The sequence below is a fragment of the Lynx canadensis genome, chromosome B1 (assembly GCF_007474595.2).
Source record: "Lynx canadensis isolate LIC74 chromosome B1, mLynCan4.pri.v2, whole genome shotgun sequence".
NCBI lineage: Eukaryota > Metazoa > Chordata > Mammalia > Carnivora > Felidae > Lynx > Lynx canadensis.
This window is the reverse complement of record NC_044306.2, coordinates 167,230,469-167,255,158: the sequence shown is the minus strand read 5'-3', so window position 1 is coordinate 167,255,158 and position 24,690 is coordinate 167,230,469. Positions and strand designations below refer to the sequence as shown.

The following is a 24,690-nucleotide window of genomic DNA, read 5'->3' as shown; positions in this document are numbered from 1 at the left end:
CTCTGTTCTTATTCTATTCATAGCATGAAGCCAGATCTCAAAGGTTGAAAAATTTGACTTCTGTCTCTCAGGGCATATTAATTTCTTAACTGTGATGGTTTTTTTTTTTTTAATTTTTTTTCCAACATTTATTTATTTTTGGGACAGAGAGAGACAGAGCATGAACGGGGGAGGGGCAGAGAGAGAGGGAGACACAGAATCGGAAACTAGCTCCAGGCTCTGAGCCATCAGCCCAGAGCCTGACGCGGGGCTCGAACTCACGGACCGCGAGATCGTGACCTGGCTGAAGTCGGACGCTTAACTGACTGCGCCACCCAGGCGCCCCAAACTGTGATGGTTTTTAGCCTGAGTGGGTTATCCATCACAGAAGGCCTTACAAGCATGAGGAGGGCAGATGATTTAATGATCTCTCACTAGCTTGTAAACCCGACTATGAATTCAGAGACAGAGATCTGAAGAGGTTAGAGTTTGGCTTAGGTATCTGCTCTGTATCAGTCAGATGATGATGTTCAGATACAGATAGAGGCAGAAAACAGGCAATGGTGGAATGAAGGTGGAATAGGATGGCTACGCAGCTTTCAAGTTTCACTGAGGCAAGACACCAGATTTTTGTTTATCTTCTACTTGTGCACACGCACATAACACATACACTCACACAGGATTACATTTATTACAAAACTTTACACAGAATAATTTGTAGAGATAATACTAAAAATGTTCTTACCACCTAATGGTTTTAATTGATACGAACATCTGACTTTTGGATGGATCCCTACATCTTTAGTGTAAATAATTCACATAAAGTGTACGCATTCAAATATAGCCTGGATTCTTAATTTTATACATGTTAACTTTTACAACCAATCTTTAAAAGCTTTGGTACATTTGTTATACTCCAACCTAGCAGCATTGACTCTAACACATTCCATTGATTCAAAGTTAAATATTTATTCATGTATGTATCTCTCCTGTATATTTAATTAGAGTCCTGTTGGCCTCTTTTAATGTATACATCTATGTCATTTATACTATGAAATCTGTCTTTATTTGCCTCAATTTATTTTCTTCACAACCTCTATTAAACAAATACTTCATCATTCTATTTTATCTGACACATATTTACATATAAATTTAGATCCTTCTGGAATATTAATTCAGTAACAATTATGTAATTTTATCCTAAATTTTTTTCTGTATTACTTATGCTCTGAAAATCATGCACCTTTATTGTTTAAACTATCTGAATGGAAGTTTTCTCTTATTTTTTGCCACATCATTTTTTTTTCTGCTTTTGCCTCAAAAATTTGCAATTTTTGAAATAGGTATCTGAGAAGATACTTCTGAGTCTAAATCCTGGGAAATCTTTGATGTGATCATTCCTTGCTGGTTTTTTTTTTTAATCCGTGACTTTTAAAAAGTATTTTACTAAGGTGAAATTCATATATATATATATATATATATATATATATATATATGAATTTCACCTTAGTAAAATACTTTTTATATATATATGTATATATATATATATATATATATAATTAACCATTTTAAAGTATACAATTCAGCGGCATATATGCATTCACAGTGTTCTGCAAACCACCACCTCTCTCTAGTTTCAAACCCTTTCATTACGCTAGAGGAACATCCTGTTCCTATTAAGGAACAACCAACCCCCCATTTTCCCTGCCTCCATTTACTGGCAACCACTAAATGCCGTCCATCTCTATGGATTTACCTATTTGGATAATTCTTATGAAAGGAATCATACAAAGACGTTTTGTGGCCACGTTCTTTCACTTAGCACGTTTTTCAAGTTCACCCATGTGGTAGCATTCTATCAGTGTTTAGTCACTTTTATCGGTGAATAATGTCCCATTGTAAGTGTAAAGCACATTTTGGCTATCCATTCACCTGCTGGAGGAAATCTGTGTTGTTTCTACCTTTTGATTATTACAAACGATGCTGCTATAAACATTTGCATACAAGTTTCCATGGGAACATATGTTTTCACTAATCTTAGGTATATACCTCAAGGTGGAACCATAGGTCATATGGGAAAAAATTCTATATTGAACTTTTTAAGGAAGTGCCAAACTACTGCCCACTGAGGTTACATCATTTTACATTCCCACCAGCAATACATAAGGGTTTCTATTTCTCCACAACATCACCAACACTTATTTCTTGTGGTTTTGTTTTGTTTTGTTTTGATATTATTATTATTACCATCCCAATGTGTGTGAAATGTATTTTATTGTGGTTTTGATTTGTATTTCTTTAATGTCCAATGTTGTTTCACAGCATTTCATGTTCTTGTTTGCCATTTGTATACTTTCTGTAGAAAAAAAGTCTATTCAAGTTCTTTGTCCATTTTTTAAGTCTGGTTTTAGGGTTTTTTTTTTTTTTTGGAGTCTTAGAGTTCTTTATTAATTCAGGACATTAAATCTTTATCAGATATACAATTTGAAAGTATTTTCTCCCACATGTAAGTTGTCTTTTCACATTCTTGATAATGTTCCTTGAGGCACAAAAGTTTTCAAATTTCACGAATCCAATTTATTTATTTTTTCTTTGTCACTCATGCCTTTGTTGTCAAATCTAAGAATCCATTGCTAGGCCTAAGATCGTAAAGATTTATCATATGCTTTCTTTCAATAGCTTTATGGTTTTAGATTTTACATTAAAGTTTTATATCCATTTGAGTTCACTGCTGTATCTGGAGTAAGGGAGGAGTCCAACTTAATTTCTTTGTATGTGGTGGTCTTCTAGCTGCAGGTACCCTTGCCAAAAGTCCCTAGAGTGGTGTTAATACACTCAATTCACCGTGAATGTTTGTTTCTCTCTTGATTTTATTCTATTGATCTATATGTCTATCCTTATGCCACTACCACACTGTTTTGATTAATGTAGCTTTCTTTGTACTGTTTTGAAACTGGGAAATGTGTAGTAGCCAACTTTGTTTTTCTTTTTCCATATTATATTGATTATTTGGAGCCTCTTATAATTCCCTATGAATTTGAGGATTGCCTTTTGCCATTTCTGTAAAAGGCCATTGGACTTTTGACAGGTATTGAATTGAATCTATAGACCATTTTGGGGATTATTCCCATTTTAACAGTACTGTCTTCTAATCCATGATCATGTCTTTCCATGTACATGTCTAATCCATGTACATGTCTTTCCATTTAATTAGGTATTCTTTAATTTCTCTCAGCAAAGTTTTTTTAGTTTTTCAGTGGACAAGTCCTTCACCTACTTGGTTAAATTTATCCCTAGGTATTTTATTCTTTTTCAATGCATTGTAAATAGAATCATTGTCTTAATTTCCTTTTGAATGATTAATTGCTGGTGTTGAAAATCAAACCAATTTTTGTGCATTGATAATAAGAATAGCTAATATCATATAGCACGTATTAAATGTCAGTCATTGTTCTAAACATTTTACATGCCTTCAAAATACTAAAATGAGTTGCTGTAGCCTGTTAAGATAGAGATACCTTGTGCTAGCCTGGGTTACAAGGCTCTTGTCATCTAGGCCTCAAACAATACTTCTATCTGTATGTATCTACACTAACACTGAAGAAGTTCACGGCAACTGAACACACTATGTGCTTCCATCCCTTGATGTTATGGCACAGTCTACCTTTCTGGTAGGATTCCTGCTTAATTCCATCTGTCTGAGAAACTCCCATCATCCTTCAAGACTTAGCTCAAGTGTTAACTAAACTACTTAACCAGTTCTTTTAGAGAGGATCCTTGTTGCTTTCTTGTAATAACTTTTATATACCTCTTTTATAATGCCTTAATCTTGTATCACCATTATCTCTTCTGCTTATTCTGTTGCCCTCCGCTATTACTGAACTAGTTGAATGCAGGGACTATATTTTATATGTATTTGAGCTCTAAGGCCTGGTACAATATCCAACAGAGTGTATCCTCAATAAAACGTTAAATGAACAAGGGGAACAAACACACAAAGGTAATCTACTTTGTGCAAGATGTGTTCAGCCTACTTCGATTCATCCAAAAAGCAGTAATTCCCCTGCATCGTTAAAATCAAGAAAATTACTTTATTAAACACACTAGTCGTAGTGAATGAGAGGTCTCTTTCTCTTTCTCTTCTTCCCTTTCTCTGTCTAACCTGAAATACAAAAATCATCTTTGTCCATCTAAAAAGAGAACAAAGCAGAAATAAACATAGAAAACCCAGAAATACGGTACTGTTACACTCCAAGTCAAAGCCTCTAAGAATATTCTCTTTATGCTAACATGGAAACAAATGATGAAAAGCAAAATGAAAAGAAGAGCAAACAGAGAGGGAAGGAAGCAAACAATAAGAGACTCTTAAATACTGAGAACAAACTGAGGGTTGATGGGGGGGTGGGGGAGAGGGGAAAGTGGGTGATGGGCATTGAGGAGGGCACCTGTTGGGATGAGCACCGGGTGTTGTATGGAAACCAATTTGACAATAAAAGAAGAGCAAAACAGAAAGAAGACTGAATATATTTCCAGAAAATCTGAGTAGTGTTTATATCTCTTATTAACAGGGTGGCACTGACTCTGTATTTAACTCTCTGAGCCTCAGCTTCCTCACCTCTAAAAGGAGCCGACATGCCCAGCCCCACACACCACAAATTACTGGTGTGAATATCAAGAGAGATAATGCCTTTGAAAGTTTGCTAAAAAACATAATGTGCTGTACAAGAAAGTGTGTAGTTATTCACTCACCGAACACAGTTCTTGCAGGAACAGATTCTCTGTTAAGCCAGAATGACACTTGGGAGAGAATGACAGTCATGATGCAAGGCAGATAAGTCTGAATCACAAAATACCCAATTTTTCTTTTCAAGTGGAAATGAGCTGTCATTACGGTATATTCACCTAGAAGAAAAATTTAAGAAGCTTAAGGAACTGTAATAGTCAATAGTTTGAACATTTTGGAAATGGAACGGATTTGAGAAAGAACAGTCCCTGATTTAAAAAAAAAAAAAGAATTTATCACATATACGCCATGAAAAGTATAAACCTTTAAATGCCTCTTTAGCATAGCAAGGATTTTTAAAAGTGAATTTTAATATTACCAAGAAACTTGCACTACATGCCTGAGGTACGGCATTTCTCTTTCTCTCCAGGTCATGCTTGTTGACCAAGGGGATACAGGATGCACAAATGCTCTCTGATCATGAATTATCTTACTTGCTCAGGTCTCTTATCCCCACTGATACCAACTTCCAGTCTCTGCTCTGATTGTTCTAACTCTCGGCTTTTTAAAGTGCCAGTCTCTGGTCACATCTCCAAAACTGACCCAGTCTTCTAGCCCAAATTCTCCACTTTTGACCCTGTCACCCATTCTGACTGTCTCAATGTTGTATGTGTACTCTAATTCACTGCCATTATTTCTATCCAGTCCTGAGAGCTATCTTCCTTTCTGGTCTCTGAGGTTACACCTGACACATATACAATCATTAGTTCAATGTGACTGCTTTTTCTTAGATGAGTGCGGCCCTTAGAAAAGGCATCAGCTTGGTGCACCTGGGTGGCTCAGTCAGTTAAATGTCTGACTTCGGCTCACGTCATGATCTCATGGTTTGTGAGTTCAAGCCCCGCATCAGGCTCTGTGCTGACAGCTCAGAGCCTGGAGACTGCTTCAGATTCCGTGTCTCCCTCTCTCTCTAACCCTACTCTGCTCACACTCTGTCTCTCTCTCTCTCAAAACTGAATAAACGGTAAAAAAAAAAAAAATTTTTTTTTCTAAGATAGAAAAGGCATCAGCTTTCCCATGCAGGCCAGTAGTAATTATCCAGAAATCAAGAGTTGAATAGTCATAAATTATCCAAAATAGGAGGAAAATAATTAGAAAACTAGGGAAATTGTAACACTGTTTGAGGGTAAAATTGTCTTGTCTGAAAAGACATGCACTCTTTGAATTGGCAGTATATTTTAGACCACTGTTTCTAAACTTTATGCACACCTCCTTGGAATCTCCTTGGAATCTTGTTAAAATGCAGATCCAGACTTAGTAGGAAGTCAGGTCTGAGACTGTAAATATCTAACAAGCTCCTGCAATCTGTGCTGCTAGTTCTTGAGACCAGGAGCAAAAGTTGTTAAGCAAACTAACGTATTTCCAATGACTTCAACCCATCAATTTTATTATAAACGTGCTTTTTTGCAGGGGGCACCTGGGTGGCTCAGTTGGTTAAGCGTCCAACTTCGGCTCAGGTCATGATCTCACAATTTGTGTGAGTTCCAGCCCTGTGTTGGGCTCTGTGCTGACAGCTCAGAGCCTGGAGCCTGCTTTGGATTCTGTGTCTCCCTCTCTCTTTGCCCCTCCCCCACTCATGCTCTGTCTCTCTCTGTCTCAAAAATAAATAAACATTAAAAAAAAAAAGTTGCTCCTTTTTAGGCTTATTTTACTAACCTGTACTGGATTTAATTGTCTCCTTCCCAATTGATTGGCCCAGCAGATCATATTGATTTAACCTGGAACCATCAGGAGCAACTTGCACTGAATCAGATGCATTGTAAGTCCAAATATAAGTGACCTCTGAAGTGGTATATGCATCTGTAGAAAAAAAAAAAAATTAAGCACTTTAGTTAAGAACCATCAACAAAGTGCAACATCAAAAGTTATATATTACATAGAAACACTATTTATTATAAAACTTGATATTTATAGATTATAGAGTAAAAAAAAAGTCTGAAATTTACAACTTTCAATATGAAGAATGTTGAAGCAGATCAAGAGAGAAAATCATGACCGCAGAGTATTTTCATTGCAATCACTTTGAGAAGTGAACAGCAAATATCTCTTCAGAGCTTACAAAAATCACTGAGCCCTGAGATGGTTAAAATATCTTCCATAATTCCAAGGTAGTAGATGAAGACATTGTAATAAATAGCTTTTAAATACCCAAAGTCCATTTAAATGGCTCGCTTCGAAATAGCAATAGCAATCTCTTACGAAATAACGTTTATAATTCAAAATGATAGCACTCTCTGGACATAAAGGTACCTTATTACCATACGAGAATACTGATGAATTGCATTGTATTTAGTTTAAGGACTGTTTTTGTAGTTAGTTTTGTAAGTTTTTCTTCAAAACCTTTCCCTGGTTAAGAACTAAATGACTTGGCTCTCATGATTCAATGCATTTCATTAGAAGAATGAGAACTAGTTATTGCAGAACATGTAAAATAAATCAGAATGCCATAATCTCATCAAGATATATGTACTCCTTAAAAGATGTTCATTTTAAAATCAATGCACATAGATCTCACTGGACTATACTTTCATAGCATCCCAGTTAATTTATGGACTGGCAATAGACAAAACATATACAGACCCGGTATAACCTTCTGATTTATTTGGCCAAAGATACAGAACTTAGCAGAAGTTAGATGATTCTAGTGCTGGAGGGCAGGCAGCATATCTTGTCTTAGCCTTTCTCTGGCCCCGGCATTTCCCCTGTAGCTGTTATGACCTCTCCATGAAGATAGTCTCTCCAGCAGTTGAATTAACAGATAATTCTTGTTATACTATTGACCTGTTGAAGAACTTCTATGTACTTTTGCTCATGGGAATGTTTTAGAGAAGCATTAGTTACTCCTGGTTTTTGAGCAAACCTCAGCATTAGAGTTACGTTGTCAATTAGAAGAGAGAAAGGATTAGCTGTCTCTAGCAATATCCCTGCCCCTAGCTCTCTGGGATTCCGGAAAATTCATTTACATTCCATCGACAAGGTTTCTAGTTTGATAACATTGTTCTGGGATGACCCTGCTGCCTATGTTGATCTAAGGTCTGAGATCACAAATAAATTCACACTTAAGCATCAGTAACAATAAAGTGAATGTTTATGAGTTTGCATCTTATTTTCTGTGTGGTCTTTAATAGCATACTACAATGTTGCCTGGTTTCTGAGTGTTACTACTAAATGTTAATATCAGTGAAATACTCTTTTCACTGTTTCCATATTCACCTATATCCATAATTATATTATATGAACCAATATTTGAAATAGGATTCTAAATAGATATATATATATATATCTATATATATATCTATATATATCTGTATATCTTTGTATGTGTGTGTATACACATTTATAGCAGTTATATTCCTATAGTTGGCATATGAATTCTAGTTACTCTAAAGTCTAAGTCTGTATTAATTTCAATTAGTTAATCACTGATGATTCTGCTATTATGATTAAATAAGTAACATTGGTAATGTGGATAACTAGCAATCCATTTGCAGATCATCAAGTGGCTTGTTTTGTTTTCCCCATGAATATACATCAATAGTTGTGAATATTAATAAATTATGAAGTTTTCTTACGTGTAATCATTCTACTTTTGAATTGTGATGTTTAACATTTAAACATCAATAAGAGAAAATAACACCCTACAAGTGCAGTGACACTTTTGAGGAACTAGTGAGACACTGAAGGGCAGGGACTCTATATTGCTCATGTCTACACTGCTTGCACCTGGCACAGAGGCTGTCACCCAGAAAAAGTTCTTGGTTCATTCTTGCTAGATTGATCAATAAACTCGTAATATTTTCTTATGTTATTTAATTTTACAGAAGATGGAAATCTGCATAGGAGCCCAAGAATCTGTTAAAGAAAGTGACTGATACTTCCCATGTGTTTCATGAAAAAGCAATGATAGCATTTCATTAGTCAGACAGGAATATGGTTTTTAGAGACTGGTGAGAGAAGACAAAGCAGAAAGTTATGAAAGACCAGAAAGGCATTCCTGGCCCACAAACACACATATAAACCAGGAGACCATTGCAGTGTTTATCAGTAAAGTGTAAAAAAGGAGAGAAAGATAGCTTGTTTTACACATTTTACTATAAACTCTATCTCTAAATTGGATTTTCATTAAATAATTACATTTAATTCTGGTAACTAGCCCATTTTTGAGTCCTAATCTGCATTAAACATCAAATGCACCTTGACTTGATTCTGAATATTTGATAACCAGAAAAAAATCCCCAAATTATTTTTAATTATTAACTTTTATCCCAGAAGATGATTTACAATCTCCTTTGGACTAATGGACAGAATATATCCAGACTCCCATTCAGGAACTTTTAAATAGCAAGAAAATATATAAAGAGGTAAGGCAACAGAAATAAAGCAAAACAAAAATGAATTCAAAATTGTACATTTATACAAAAGATGCTTCTTTAATTTGAGGACAATGATAAGTTTCCATAAATTCTATCACTTTAGGGGAGAAAAGGGGGCTTGTAAGCAGAAGAGGAATAAACAAATGGCTGTTTCTGCCAAAATCTGTTGTGCCAACATTTTAAGGTTTGGGTTGGTTTGTTATACCATGCTCAATGTCCATACTTTTAACACTTATGGATCAGGCACCTACTATCGTCAAGGATCAGTAAAAGAATATACAAATTGTTCATTCAAAGTGTCAGAAAACAAACATGAAGAAAATGAAATCCAAAAGCAATTACTTAGAGAATGCCTAACAATAAACTTTGCGTGTTGTCAGTATCACTTTGAGATGGAGAAAGCCATGTTCTCAAGCATGCAATATTTCACTACTCTGTGGACACACTACAGGGGATTTTTAAATTTCATTTAACATATTTTTAAGCATATTTATTGCATATTCAAAATGGAGACATCAAATCATTTATATTTGGTGCCTTAATGGTACTGACTTGCCCAGTGAAAAATTCCTTCCCTTCTTGAGCCGTTGCTGCATTTTGAATAAATCCTTTCCTTGGTATCAAGCCTTTTCAATTTTCTCTTTAATGCCACTTATGTAATGCAAATGAGGTTTTCTCTGCTGCATCTGCTGTAGTTTTTTCAGCATCATGTTTATGTTGTATAACATGATTGACTATCTTAAATAATTTTGGAAAAAATGCCAGTATTGAAGTGATGGTTTCCATGACAATAAAAGAAGGCTTTGTACTTAAAGAAGAGAGTCTCAAAGAAAATTGAGAGCTGACACCTTTTGTCAGAATGAACAGAACAAACGAGATTGAACTTCTCAGTCCACAAGACTGTGGTCATCAAAATAATTAGAGGAGTTTGCATTCATATTAGCTATCTTTCTTCCCTTTTCTTTCACTTGATACAGTCTGTAGGGTAAAGGCACTTATTCAATCATGCATCTTTTTAACCAGGTGAGAGCACTTCATTTCTGTTCAAGGGAATGAAAAATCAAAAGGTGCCCTGAATGGACAAAGATGGGGATACCTGAAAGAGCAAGGTAGGTTTCTGAAAAGCTTAGGTAATGGGACAGGCTAACACAAGAGAGAAGCTGTGACAGTCCTCTCCATGAATTTATCCCAAACCTGCCCTAAATGCTTTGTGGGCCTTGGGAGATGATTTGACCTTCCCTCTTTTCAATTATTCCAGCAGAGTGGATGCTTCTGCTTGACATACAAGATATAACCTCAGTGACCCAGAGAATAGCCAAATACACAGAGCCTTTTCTGAAATATTTCATGTACACAGAAGGTGCCTGCATGCAGCAATCCAACTGCATCATCTCCTTCAAATTTATTTTAGGAAATTAAAAACAAAATCACTTCCATTTAGTTGAAAAGTAGGAAGATAATTGCACAGATCCAGCTTCTGTGCCTGCCACTTGCAACATGCTGATTATTGCTTTAATAAACAACAGAATCTAATCCTTACAATTCATTCCTAGTTATCAAAAAAAATTATTTTTGCATTTTTAGTGTGCTAGAACTTGGAAAAGAAGGTAAATGACATGGTCTGGACCTTGACAAGGAGCTACTAGACTACCTTTTCCCATGTATAAAAACACATGATGTTCTTTATCAGCAGTAAAACAAGGGATAATTTAAACACCATGATTAAAATATAATGATATTTGAGAGTACAATAGGGCTAGCAAATCAGTTCCTTGAGGGAAATCAGCAAGTCTTTTACTTCTATCTCTTTTTGGGTAAATATTAAGCATTTCACAATACTAGAAGAAAACTCTATAGTTGAGCATTGCAGCAAGCTCTCCTTGATTATACAGACCCAAAATATGTACCTCCATCCCCATACTTACAGCTGCCAAATTTCAGAGGACACGAATGAGCATCCATAGGAAAATCCTCCAAGTGCATTGGACATTCAGCTTGAACTGTAAGCCTAAAAGTGAAAATTTCACTCTTTGTTTAAGTAAATTGGCAAGTGACGACAAATCACTCCCTACTGTTGGGAACAGCATCAGTGATGAGGTGGGATCTTCATTACAGCATTGTATTAGGCTAATTCACATTGAAACGTTTTTGTTCTTTCACTTTTAGGTGATCCTTCAGAAGACATTAGCATATACAAAATCTGAGCTCAAATAACAATATTTATTTACAAATATTCTTAACCAATTTGTACTCTGTGATTTGTTAAGAAGAAGATATATATATATATATATATATATATATATATATATATATATATATATATTTGAAGGACTATTTGCACAATAACATTCACTATTAACATTTGAAATCCTAGAGAAAAAAAAGAAAAGAATCTGTATTATAAAAAGAACACGACTTTCACCCATCAGCTCCTCAGCAACCACAGAGCAAAACTGATACAAGAATTCAATATCGGCTCACAGGAGCTCCCTTCAAAAATATGTAAAATGAGTATCACATACTACATTTAGGTACATGAATTTAAATGTAGAAGTAGAAAGAGATACATATATAACTGTGCCTCCTAGAAATATCTTGTTGAAATTAGACTATTTGCTAAATTATGGACACATATTGTTAAATATTTTTTCTGCATCTACATGATCACATTAAAGAGTAATCACAGCAAACTTGCTATAAAGAAAACTATCAATTATTCCATGTCTCACATAGGTAAAGTGTATAGAAAAGGTATTAAATTGAACTTCTCATCACAATAAAAAAATGTGGCCAACAATTTAATTATAGCTTATATACTTCTAAGAGAGTATTTAAGTAGAATTCCATGCAATATTTTCCAAAACTGTGTGTTCTCTGCCAATTATTTGTTTAAAGCCAAAATTTCCAGTCATTGGATTAATCCACAGGAATGATCAAAGTATACGTTCAACAGGGGTAATGCATCTGTATTGCAGGATTCAGAGAGAGAGGCAGAGAATAGCTAGCATCTCTGTGTTAGGCAATGGTCATTTAGTGAGTCCTTAAGAGTTTCTTCTTTAAAGATGAGGACTCTATGATTGCCCCTTCTTAAATAATTTACACAACCGAAATCCACCACTTAACATTTCATATGAAATAATATTACATCAAATGTCTCAAATATATGATTAATCTATATTTACTTAGTTAAGTTTATTTATTTTGAGAAAGAGTGCAAGTTGGGGAGGGGCAAAGAGAGAGGGAGAAAGACAGAATCCTAAGCAGGCTCTGCACGGTGAACACAGAGCCTGACACGGGGCTCGAACTCACGAATTATGAGATCGTGACCTGAGCCAAAGTCAAGAGTCAGATGCTTGACTGACTGAGCCACCCAGGCACCCATGACGAATCTGTATTTAATGCTGATAGTTACCAATGCTTTAGATTATACACTACTTAATTAGATTTGTGATTGTTTTGTTATATAAGTAACTTATTTTAAAAGATTAATTCATGAGAAGAGTTTAATGGAATACTTGCTAAAGTCAACAGCTATATATTTCTTTATATGATTTTTGAAAGGTTGAATCACATAAAATTGACACTACACGATATTATTTGATTTACAAAATGGCAATTCAGATTACTTAATGTATGTGATTATGGTACCTGTAAGGCTTATTGAATAAAAACTACCTCTTTAAAAAATATTTTTTTCTTTAGAGTAACTTCTATAAGGAGGACCAAAATATTAAGTAAAAGTTAGCTTAAAAAAATCACTTAAAATTTTGATGGCATATCTGATGAAATATTAAAAATAAAATTACAGGTTGGTATAAAGGAAATTTTAAATCACGATATTTAAACTCCACTTAATTAAAGTGTAGTGTCAAAAAGAAATAGCCTAAATTAATCAATTCGTCGTCTTCTTTTTTATTTTTATTTTTATAATTAATTAATTAATTAATTAATTTTGGTGCATGCTGGAGAGGCGCAGGAGAGGGAGAAAGAGAGTCTCAAGCAGGCTCCATGTCTAGTGAGGAGCCTGACCCAGGGCTCGATCTCATAACCATGAGATCGTGACCTGAGCTGAAACCAAGTCTGACACTTAACTGACTGAGCCACCCAGGCACCCCAAAAATAATCAATTCTTAATAATTAAGGTAATGTTTAAGCTTTAACACTAAGATGAGAATCAATCTCATAAATACTATTTTACCTTATTTTAATATCCAGAGATTTACAAAGCATACTGTGAGTACTTCCATAATCTGTTATAAAAATGTTCAACTTGTGTTAATACTTGATGACTAGGTTGGTTGGTTGTTAATACATGGATTTCTTAGTATTTAAAATTTTTTTTGATGCTCATTTATTTTTGAGAGAGAGAGAGAGAGAGAGCATGAGTTGGGGAGGAACAGAGAGAGAAGGAGACACAGAATCCGAAGCAGGCTCCAGGCTCTGAGCTGTGAGCCCAGAGCCTGATGCGGGGTTTGAACCCACCAACTGCGAGATCATGACCTGAGCCGAAGTCAGAGGCTCAACCGATTGAGCCACCCAGGTGCCCCTAAATGCAACATATCAAACTTAAAAACATACCTCATTGTGTACAGCAGAGTCCCATCATCCTGGATTCGAAGAAGCTTATTTGGCATTGTCATATTATGAGCTACCGATTTTTTCCCATTATGAAAGAAGGTATCAGGAGTCCAGATTTTGCTAGCCATTAAATTGTTGAGTCGAAGAATGTTCATTGGGCCTTTAAATTTTAACCGTTCATCTTTCCATTTTTGTCGAAAGAAAACATCAATTGTATATTCCTGAAATATAAAATATAATTCTTTTGAAAATAATAAATGTTTCAGATACAAGGACACTGTAAAATTCCACCAAAAATAATATCAATAGTTTATAAAGAGGGAACACTATACTGACAGAAGTTTTGAAAGGTTATTTCTTTATCAATAAATGTTGACACTTAACAATGGGATAAGTATTGTGTTTATACAATTAGCTACATATTACTATTAAAAGAAAAGAATAAATCTATCTGGCTTCTTTAAACTGAACAAGGTTTTAAACGGCGTTACTGCATCCTATAGTTTCCAAGTATAGGAAAGGGGGCATGTTTGGCCAGGGTCTGGGTGATTATTCTAAGTATTTATCTCAAGAAAAAGCAGGTGGCCTTCTTAGTAGCTCCCCCGCCCCCCAAAAAAAGAAGGAAAAAAGAAACAACTATTAAACACACTGTCAAATCTGTATGAGTCATCATCTGCTGTTGCCAAAGGAACTATAAAATATCATATTTCTTTTTTAATCTTAAAAAATGGTGAGATACAGTATTGCTAGCAAGAAGTATTAGGGGATGATTATTTCAACAGAATTTATTTTATAATATTAGTCATAAAAAACATACTTGACAAGTTATTGGAATACTTAAAATACAAATATTTTGCAGATAAACTCCCTCAGGTTAAAACATACTTTTAAATATTCATACAGACAGCTAGTGATCAATTCCTATATTATGATTCTCTAACACTTTAAGTTAGCTTAATCAATCTCTTTCTTGCCCTCTCTCTCATTCCTCCACTCCCTGACTTCCTCTCTCTCTCTCTCTCTCAGAAGAGAATGTATGCATTTTAGACAAGAGGTACAATTCACAATTGTGATTAATACTGACAATCTTTAGATATTAAAACTTTTGTCAATATATGTTAGTGCAAACTCACATGATAGATCACCAAAATGTTCAATTACACAGCCGAGATTGGAAAATCAGAAACTGTCTTTTGAGCCCAAAGCCACAGTCATCACATTTGAAATTAACACCTTAGCAATTGGCAGTTTCACTCAACTACAATTATGCGTGTAAAAAAGGATAGATGAAAAAGGCCATCTACTTATGAAAATATCAAATCATTTGCACAAACCTTAATCAAACAAATGATTCTCAGTGAGCTCTCAAAAACTGAATGGATGAAGACAGTAAGTATCAGCCATAGGTCATGACATACGAACAGAAAATAAGGAGAGGCTCTGGGCTGTGTCCCTGATCCTTAGGAGAAAATTTCACGGTTGAATTGATGCTCTCAGTGAGTCCTTTCTTAAAAATGTTTAATTCCATATAGGTGTAACTCAATTTTTTAAAGAAAGATCTAGATTAAGAGATGAGTCTGTTATCTTAAGTTTTTATGCATGTTTCTTTCCAACCACGGTTCCATCAAATCCAAGCCTAACGTGAATACATAGGATATTTACTTGTCCAGGCAAACTGAATGCATTTTGTAACTTTTTATAAAACATCAAATTCAGATTTTCCATTTCTGTAAAACTAGGATAGGTTTTATCTGTTTCAGAAGCTATTTCTATGGCAATCATTTTCTGCAGATCTAACACATAGGAGATATGTAAGCTTTATACACAGTAAGTTTCAGGTGAGTTCTTTTTAAAAACTGCTTTTGGGAATACTGTTTGTTCCTGAGCATTCATGGTGTCCCAGGTATGCCTGCCAACCTCTTACAGAGAGTAATCTCTGACTCTTTCTCCCCCGCCCCACCCTAACCAGGCGTTCATGTGATATTGTAGGCAATTTTAATAATCCACACTACCAGGCCTCACCTAAAGCAAGTTTCCTACCTGCCTGAGTGGGGAACTACTCACAACCACATTCCCAGTCCCTTGAACACCTGGAAAATACCCAGTCAGCTATCTGTGTATCTTCATTACTCCTAAAGCTTTCCATTACTTCCAGATCCCATACTGCAACTGTATGTTTGTTCCTCCCAACAAGCTTGCAAATCTTCACAAAAGGCACCATGGCTTTCTTTTGTGTATTATCTTAGCTTGTCTTCAGACATATGCAAGAGTATAAAGAATATCATAAACATCTTGGAACCACCACCAGCAGAAATGCCATCACAAATATTATTGAAGCCTTCTTTCTTGTTTATTCCTCCTCAATCACATTCCCCTACTCTCTGAGGAAATAATTATCTTGGATTTGGTGTTTATCATTCTCCTACACGTGCTTAAAATTTTATTACATAAGTATATGTTTCTGTATCACATTTTTAACACTTATGTAAATGGTATTATACAGTGCATACATTTCTGACACTGACTTTTTAGTCATATTACTGAAATCCATTCATGGCAATGTATCTTGTACTTGGACTCATTTTCATTGCTACATAGCATGACTTTTTAAGAATACTTCACAATATTCATCCTGTTTCTATATTCTTTTTTTTTTCTATTTCCAAACTGTAACTATTGAAAAGCAATACTGCAAAGAGCCTTATTATACAACGCTTTTAGAACAAAGGCCCCAGACTTACTCTAAGCCAGAGGTTAGCAAACTTTTCCATAAGGGGCCAGTAAGTAAACATTATAGGCTTTATATATGGTATCACAACCACCCAACTTTGCTATTGTAGTGTGAAAGTCCTCACAAATAGTACTTAAATGAGTCAGTGTGGCTATATTCCAGTAAGTCTTTATATATAAAAATAAGTAACTGACAGAATTTGACCGATGGACCATGGTACGCCACCACTATTCTAGAATAAATCTACAAGTAGTATTACTAGAATGCACTATATGTGCATCCTCAACAAGATATTTTTAAGTTGAAATCCTAGAAGTCTTGTTTCTGTACAACCTGGTATAAACAGAACGTTTCATTTTAGCCGTTAAGATTCGTGTGAATGGTTCATAGTGCTACCATTCTCTATTAATAATGAAATTTACCACATTTTCGTATGTTTATTAAGTACTCTGGTTTTCTCTTTTATGAAGTGTTCATTTCATTTACTCAATTTCCTTTTAGGTTATCTTTTTCTTATTGAGTTATAGAAATTATTTACATTATATATATATTATATATTTTATTAAATATACTACTCAGTAAGAATTATACTAAGATTATAAAGATATACAAGTATCACAAATATATCCCTGTACATTTCCTCTAAAGATAAAAGTTCTGCTTTTTAAAATTTAGGTCCTGGAATTATTATGTGTCACATGAAACAAAGATTCTACTTTGTTTGTTTTCAAATAGAAAACAACTTTCTAGTTCATTTAGTGACTGGTCCATCTTTCCCCATAGATCTGCAATGGCATTTCTCTCATGTATATAGTGTGCATATAGGTATGAAAATGTTTCTGAGATTTCTCTTCTTTTCTATTGTTTGTCTATCCAAGCACCAATTCCAAAGCCATGATTGCTATAGCTATTTAGTAAGCATAATTAATAGTATTTTCATTATTATTCAAAGACATTTTATAATTTCCATTATGTGTTTCCTTTTTCTATATGTAGGAGATAATGTGAAGTGTTTTTATGTTTCCAAATGTGTTGGTTTCTTTTATTTATATTTTTTGTCACTGATGTTTAATTTTACTGCATTTGTAACAGGAAACTATGTTCTGAAGACACCATTTCCAATTTATTAACAACATCTTGGGAGATCTTTTATTATTGAATCTGACCATCTCCGTCTTTTAATGGTAATTGAGCTCATTTACATATCATGTGATTATTAATATATCAGACATGTCCCCAAGCTATACTGTTTTGAGCAGTGACAAAATGATAATTATGATGGCACCCCTAATGTAGATATTTTTCATGATTGATGAAAATAAGGAAAAAAAACTCTAGAAAATTAACCATAAAAGAATACATACACACACACACACACACACACACACACACACACACACACGTAGAAGAAAAGAAAATACCAAACTAAGAGAAAACTTAAGAACCATATGGTTCTTTAAGAACTTAAAGAACCACTTTATTTCATGTGACATATATAACTTAAGATCAACAGTGTCTAATAGTGCTGAAAGATCTTGAGCTTAGTTTAGAAAAGAGTTCAGAAGCCAGAATGCAATGGGTTGAGAAATGAACAGAAGATACAAATGGGGGAAGCTTAAAGTACTCTCCCTACACCTGAGTTTGTAAATGCCATTAAGGGAAATCAGTTTAACCATAAAATCTAGAAACTACTTAAGAGCAATTGGCTACTGCTGTGTAAGAAACACCTAAAATGCAGTAGTTTATAACAGCACCTATGTATTATTACCTCAGAAGACATGAGACCAGGAATCAGTTGATGTCACCTGGGCTCTGCTGATCTCAGCTGTTTCTGCTCCTGTGGTAGCGGCCATTGGCTGATCTAGGCTGCCACTGTGTAGGGCCACAGGGGCAACACAGCTCTGGTCCATGTGCCTCTAATCCTCCTGTAGGGAGGGCTACCTTGGGCTACCTTGGGCTCATCTTTCTCATGACAGTGGCAGAAGTACAAAAAGGCAAAACCCAATGCCATTTCAAGTCTTCACTTATGTAAGTAATGTCTGTTAACATCCCATTGGCCAAAGCAAGTCACATGGTTGAATTCAGTGACAAGTGTTATAGCAGGTCACCCTGTTATAGTAGGTCCACTCTCGGTGGAAAGGCATTATACAGTTAAATGGAAAAAGATGTGTATATAAAAAGGAGTAAAGAGTGGGGGCTATGACTGCAACCTATCACACCAGCCCATGTGAGAGAAAATTAAAGGTTTTTATGAATGAATGAAGAATTTGAGAAAATCTGAGACTTTACTTAATTAGGGACTCTAAAGAAAGTTACATGGGCCTAATATCAGGGAGGCAGTTTGGTTTTAAGTCAGTAAATATAATACAATCAGCTGTATTGTAATAAATGAAGAGAGAGACTGTGAGCAGAAATAGGATATTCAGCTTAGAGCAGTGGTTTACAAAGTGGCATATGTGCATTCTTTTACGTGTAAGAAAATAGAGAATCCTTTTTTTGTATAAAATTCTTATCGAAATCTAAGAAGTAAATGAAACTTTGTTAATAGTTCACATAGATAATAGCTAATAGATAATATAAGGAATGATATTGGCACTCTCAGTGCACCCATAAGCCATTCTATGGGAAAAGAAGGCACAGAAAATGGTCAAGTGATGTCTCATTCATTTGCTTGTAGTGCACTGTGATTTGGAATTGGGTGGATTTGCAAGTTACAATATCTAGTTTTGATTAAACTAACTGTAATAAAAATAGACAAGTGGCTTCAAAAAGTATTGCTACAGGATGCCATGGATTGAAGAAAAGACAAATAACCACACGAGTATAAGTGACAACAACAAAATCAGGGAGGTCAGTTCTATGCTTAACCTGAGCTCTTTAGTAGCCACATAAAGACTGATGAACAAATCAATTCTAAGAAGAAATCTGCAAAAGCAAATTTATAATTATCAATGAGGCTATTTAAACTATGAGTTTATAGCTACTATTTTTGTCAATATGAAGTTTATTGTCAAACTGGTTTCCATACAACACCCAGTGCTCATCCCAACAGGTGCCTTCCTCAATACCCATCACCCACCCCCCCACCCCCCATCAACCCTCAGATTGTTCTCAGTTTTTAAGAGTTTCTTATGGTATACCCACTATTTTTAATGCTAACATTCATCTTAAGCACATGCTGTACCCTGAAATACTGGTTACTGTGCCATAAGGTTGCAAACAGCAAGTTGTTTTAAAAACTAAACATCCAGAACATAAGGACAAGCATCTAGAATTTCTGGATGAGTTTTTAAAAATTGGCATAATGGTTCAGTAACTAATAGCTAATGATGTACTTCTTAAGTTTGAATTTATGTATCTTTTTCATTCATGAGTTATCAAAATATATATTAAAATATGAATTTAGAATCAGACTTTGATTGCTATTATTTTAAAGTACTTACGAAAGATACTTAAAAATAATAAAGCCCATTTAAACAGCTTGCTAAAATATTATAAACAGCAATCTTAAATGAGAGAAAAAATAAATCTATTTTATTAATAAATATAACTATTTCTGAAATAATATATATTTTAACTTTATATTATTCCAATTTCTACTTTAGTGCTTATCTCACAATATTTCATATGTTAATATAAAAGCATAAAGATATATAAATATATAAATAAAAACAGTTGATTCACTAGTTTTTGTGGTTTTGTTTTCTAAATTAAAAAGGCAGAGTAAGGAGATATTTCTTTTTTTTTTTTTAATTTTCTTAATGTTTATTTGTCTTTGAGAGAGAGAGAGAGAGAGCTGGGGAGGGGCAGAGAGAGAGGGAGACACAGAATCTGAAGTAGGCTCCAGGCTCTGAGCTGTCAGCACAGAACTGACATGGGGCTCAAATCCACGAACCTTGAGATCATGACCTAAGCCAGAGTCGGATGTTTAACTAACTAAGCCACCCAGGCACCCCAGGAAATATTTCAATCAAATAATATCTATTGCATATCCACTAAGAAAAAAAGGATTTCCAAATTATTTGCATTTGAATATGCATATAAAATGCACATTCTCAATATATGAAAAAAATATTCTTGAAAGATTCCTTAAAATAAACTTCAGGTTTGCCATGAGTATGTGCTAACAGAGTAAATAATTGCTTGATTTGTGTGTACAAAAATATTACCAGAAATACAGAACAATGCAATTTCTTCATACATCCTAAGACTCAGACCCATGAATTGAGATTCTAAAAGAAATAAACAATAACAAGATCAACTACAAAATCCCTCAAGTAATAAACAAATAACTGAGAAGCAAATTTAGAAAAAAACAAACAATTCACAAAGATGTAGCAGCATGCAGCTGTCCCATGGTCTATGCTCAGGAGACGTGAGTCTGACTGTGAGGTGAGACTGAGGAGTTGAAGAATCCACACACTTCAAGTATTGAAAAATTCTTTACAAGAAACTTAATCCCAATTCTTTTTCTTAGAGATGCAGTTATAGATAAATTGAGTCAATTTCCTGTTTCCAAGCTTGGTAGGGGCAGAATGTAGACAAGGATATAATTTCCAGTCCAATATTTTAACTACCAATAAGTATGGCTTCCATAATTTGTATTGCAAACAAGGAAGTCACTCTTTATTGCAGTTCATTGTATAAACATGATTTCAAGACCACGTTAAGTCAGCGGAGGCAGCATATTTTTTAGTGCCTGACTACATTAATTATAAGTCAATGCATGTAGCCAATTTCTGAAGAATTATATCTACTCACTGAAATATAACCAAATTGCAAGGCTGCTCTTGGGGTGATTTCTCATTTACTTTGATTTAGTGAACGTATTTTAAAGTAGCAAAATTTATTTTGTTTTACCCTTTTTGCTAATAAAGACTAGTCTCTTCTGAGTAAACCCAACCAGTGTATTTCTTCTATAACAAAGAAAAATGTGGTTTATGAAGCAGGTATAGAGCTATTAAAGAAACAATACCCTTGGAATATATGGAATGGTTAAGCTCAAACACTTCAAGCTGGTACTCAAAAGGGTGTGAACAACACATGTAGCCCAGTATTAGCATTGCAAAAAATGCAAAAGCAAAACAAAACAAACAAACAAACAAAAACACAAAAAAAAAAACAGAGAAGCTTAAGAACAGAGCAGCAGAGTGCCAATCAACCCCATTAATACAAGACCATAAAACTCTACTATGCAAGCTCACACAAACAGAGATTGCAGAATACCACAGCTACCTCATCTTCTGACCACTGTGCAAGTAAGATAGATGTCTGGGATTTCTACTTGGAACCAGAGGTCGGGTAAGTTTCATGAAAAAAATAAAAACTGATACTGAAGATTCAGAATCTGATAGCGGATTGTTAAAATCTATCTAACTGAAATATTCAAAATGATTAATAGTTATAATAGTTAATTGCAATTCACTTTAATATAATGGTTTATTTAAACTTCACAATAACCTTATTAAATATGCTAAATATCCCCATTTCACAGTGGAAAATACTTCAGAAGCCATACTCATTAAAAAAGAGGGAATGCCAATCTTTGCACTCAATTATGCTTTCTAATACCACGGTCTTTTTGTTACACCATATATAAAAATAATCACTGGAGGCAGGACGTCAGAGTGAAATTTCCATCTTTTTAGACCAATAAACAGATGAGAGTCACGGATTATGGGAGATTATAGGGAGAATTTAGTTGCAGAGCTGAAAATGAAGCTTTAGAATCTCTGCCAAAGTCTTCTTTCCACATTCAAAACTGACTTAAACATTAGATAAAAAGACAACAAAAATAATAAGTTAGGTAATATAAAATAGATGTTAAGAGCATGGGCTCTGAAGTCAGATTGATTAGGGTTCTTGACCTTGACCAGTTTATTTAATCTTACTATTTCAGTTGACTTATCTATAAAATGGTGATAATAATAAAACCTACTTCTTACAAGGATCAAGTTAAATAATATGTGTGAAGTTCTTAGAAACAGTTTGGACATCAGGAGGGGTAGCCTGATATGAATCACCTTCAAAATCTATTTCTCCCCCCATTCCCAGACTCAACAAAAGGGTAGCGGGACAAGTAAGAGACACTCAGCAACAAAAAATCATGAAGTAAAGTGCCAGGAGCACAGGCTGAGCCACAAAAGGTCACAAAAAGCCCATTAAAGAATAAGCTACCTGTGTTTTGGTGTGGGGGGCAATAAAGAAGTAACTGCAAAGAAATCACAACTGTGTCCCAAGAGAGAACCTGCATATGTCACCCACACAAATGGCACTAATTGCCAAGAGATAACAACCAACAGAGTAAGCTATAAGTGAAACATATTTTCCTCCTTTGTATAATCTCTCTTTCCCTTGCCCCAACTCTGGAAGACTCAGAAAGAAGAGAGGAAGAGCCTTTTGTCCAGGGCACATGCCTTAGCTGTGAACATGGCTGAGAAAAGGGGAGATGATCTAACTAGCATAAAAGACTGATGTTTAAATCGGACTGTCTTGGACCCTTTGATATTTGAGTGAATGGAGAGCTACAGGGTACGCTCAAGATATTGTCATGATGTGGGAAAAAGGAGATCCAAAAATGAAGTGTTGGTGAGTTTGGTCGGTTGAATCTCTAAAGCCCTTGGGGGGGATGTCCAGATACTTTCTTCACAGCATCCAAGTCCCAGCATGATTTCTCCCTCCCTCTCCTCTCTAGCCTGGTGTTAAGCAGTCGCTCCTCCAACTGCACTCCGCCTGTAGCAATGCTGGATACTGCCTCTGATGTGCCATGTTCCACCTTACTACCCAAACTCACTGATGTCTGCTGCAGCGGCTTTTCCCTGCCAGTCCCTACATTTGGCCAACTTTTACTCCACACTGAGAACAAGGACTATGAACACATTCTTCAATGCTGTATCACCAGCATCTAACAAACTGCCTGGAACATAGGAAATAAACAACAATTCGTCCATGAATGAGTGAATGAGAGACATCATTAGAAATGATATGTAGTTGAGGCACCTGGGTGGCTCAGTCAGTGAAATGTCCAACTCTTAATTTTGGCTCAGGTCATGACCTCAGGGTTCATGGGTTGGAGCGCAGAGCCTGCTTGGGACAGTCTGTCTGTCTGTATCTCTCTCTTTCACTCAAAATAAGTAAATAAGTAAAAAATAAAAATAAGAATAAAAAGAAATTAAACGTAGCAACAAGGATTCTGGGCAAAAACAACTCTAAATCTATAAAGAGAAAGTCATCAGCAGACAGATGGTAGAAAAGCTTTCAGGTATCTTGCAGCAACCAGTTACCTGCATGCGATACCCCAATCCTTAATTTCACAAGTGTGAAGTGTGCATGTTTACATGTGTGTGTCTGTGTAACTATATTAAAATAACCACAGTAGTCCTTTATTGTGTACAATAGTTACATTTAGTTATGTTGGCACATCTCAAAAAAGCCATGCCATAACAAATGCTCTGGGAAAAGCGATCTACTATGTTTTAAAGTTTCGTTTGTGGATGGTTTTGCAGCTTTCTTTTTTGGGCAATTGGCTATAAGGCCTTCGTGATCTGGCTCTGAGTTCTTTTCTAGCCTCATCTCACCCCAAATCCCTTGAAGCATTCCAAGCTCTAGTCACACTGAATTTTTGCATTTTACTAAATTCAATCGGCTCTTCCAATTTATGCTAAAACTCTCCCCTCATTTGTCCTCTTTGGTTATGTTCTTTTCCTGGAAACCTTCTCAGATAGAGATATCCTATACCCACATCCCCTCTGCTCTATATTAATCCATAAGTACTTCAATAAAAGCGTGATCCCACTGTTCTAGAGTTGATAACTTTTCTTAGCTGTTTCCCCACATCACTGTGAACAACTTGAGGATAAGCACTGGTTATACTTAGGTATTTCAGCTCCCACACTGTGACAGACACAGAGCATGTACTTAGTAAATCTTGCTGAAATGAACAAACACAACTCATGCCTTGTAGTCGCTCTGATGGTGGTAAAGAAGAAAGACATGTAAAGATTTTTATATTCCAGTATATAAAGACATAAAAATGTGTGAACACCCTGTGATAGAACACAAGGACAAAAAGGACTGACCCTACTTGGAGTAGCCAACAGAGACACCAGAGAAGATGAAATTTGAGCTTGGCCTTGAGTAAATGAAAGATCTCCAGTTGGCAAAGGAGAAGGGAAGCCTAACAAGAAAAGTGAAAAACATCTCCACGGAGTTGTTAAAGATAATGGCATGTTCAGAAAACAGTGAGA

The 24,690-nt window shown here is 35.2% G+C and overlaps 1 protein-coding gene across 2 annotated transcripts in view; it reads right to left on the bottom strand.

Annotated features, from left to right (window-relative positions):
* Positions 1 to 24,690, bottom strand: part of GABRA2 (gamma-aminobutyric acid type A receptor subunit alpha2) — a 123,345-nt gene that overhangs the window by 38,371 nt on the left and 60,284 nt on the right. For both annotated transcript variants that reach the window (XM_030313937.2, XM_030313934.1), the window contains exons 5-8: positions 13,714 to 13,934; positions 11,061 to 11,143; positions 6,419 to 6,562; positions 4,729 to 4,881 (exon numbers count right to left, since the gene is read on the bottom strand). In XM_030313937.2, the coding sequence (XP_030169797.1) occupies positions 4,729 to 4,881; positions 6,419 to 6,562; positions 11,061 to 11,143; positions 13,714 to 13,934 (601 nt within the window). The remainder of the gene's footprint in view (positions 1 to 4,728; positions 4,882 to 6,418; positions 6,563 to 11,060; positions 11,144 to 13,713; positions 13,935 to 24,690) is intronic.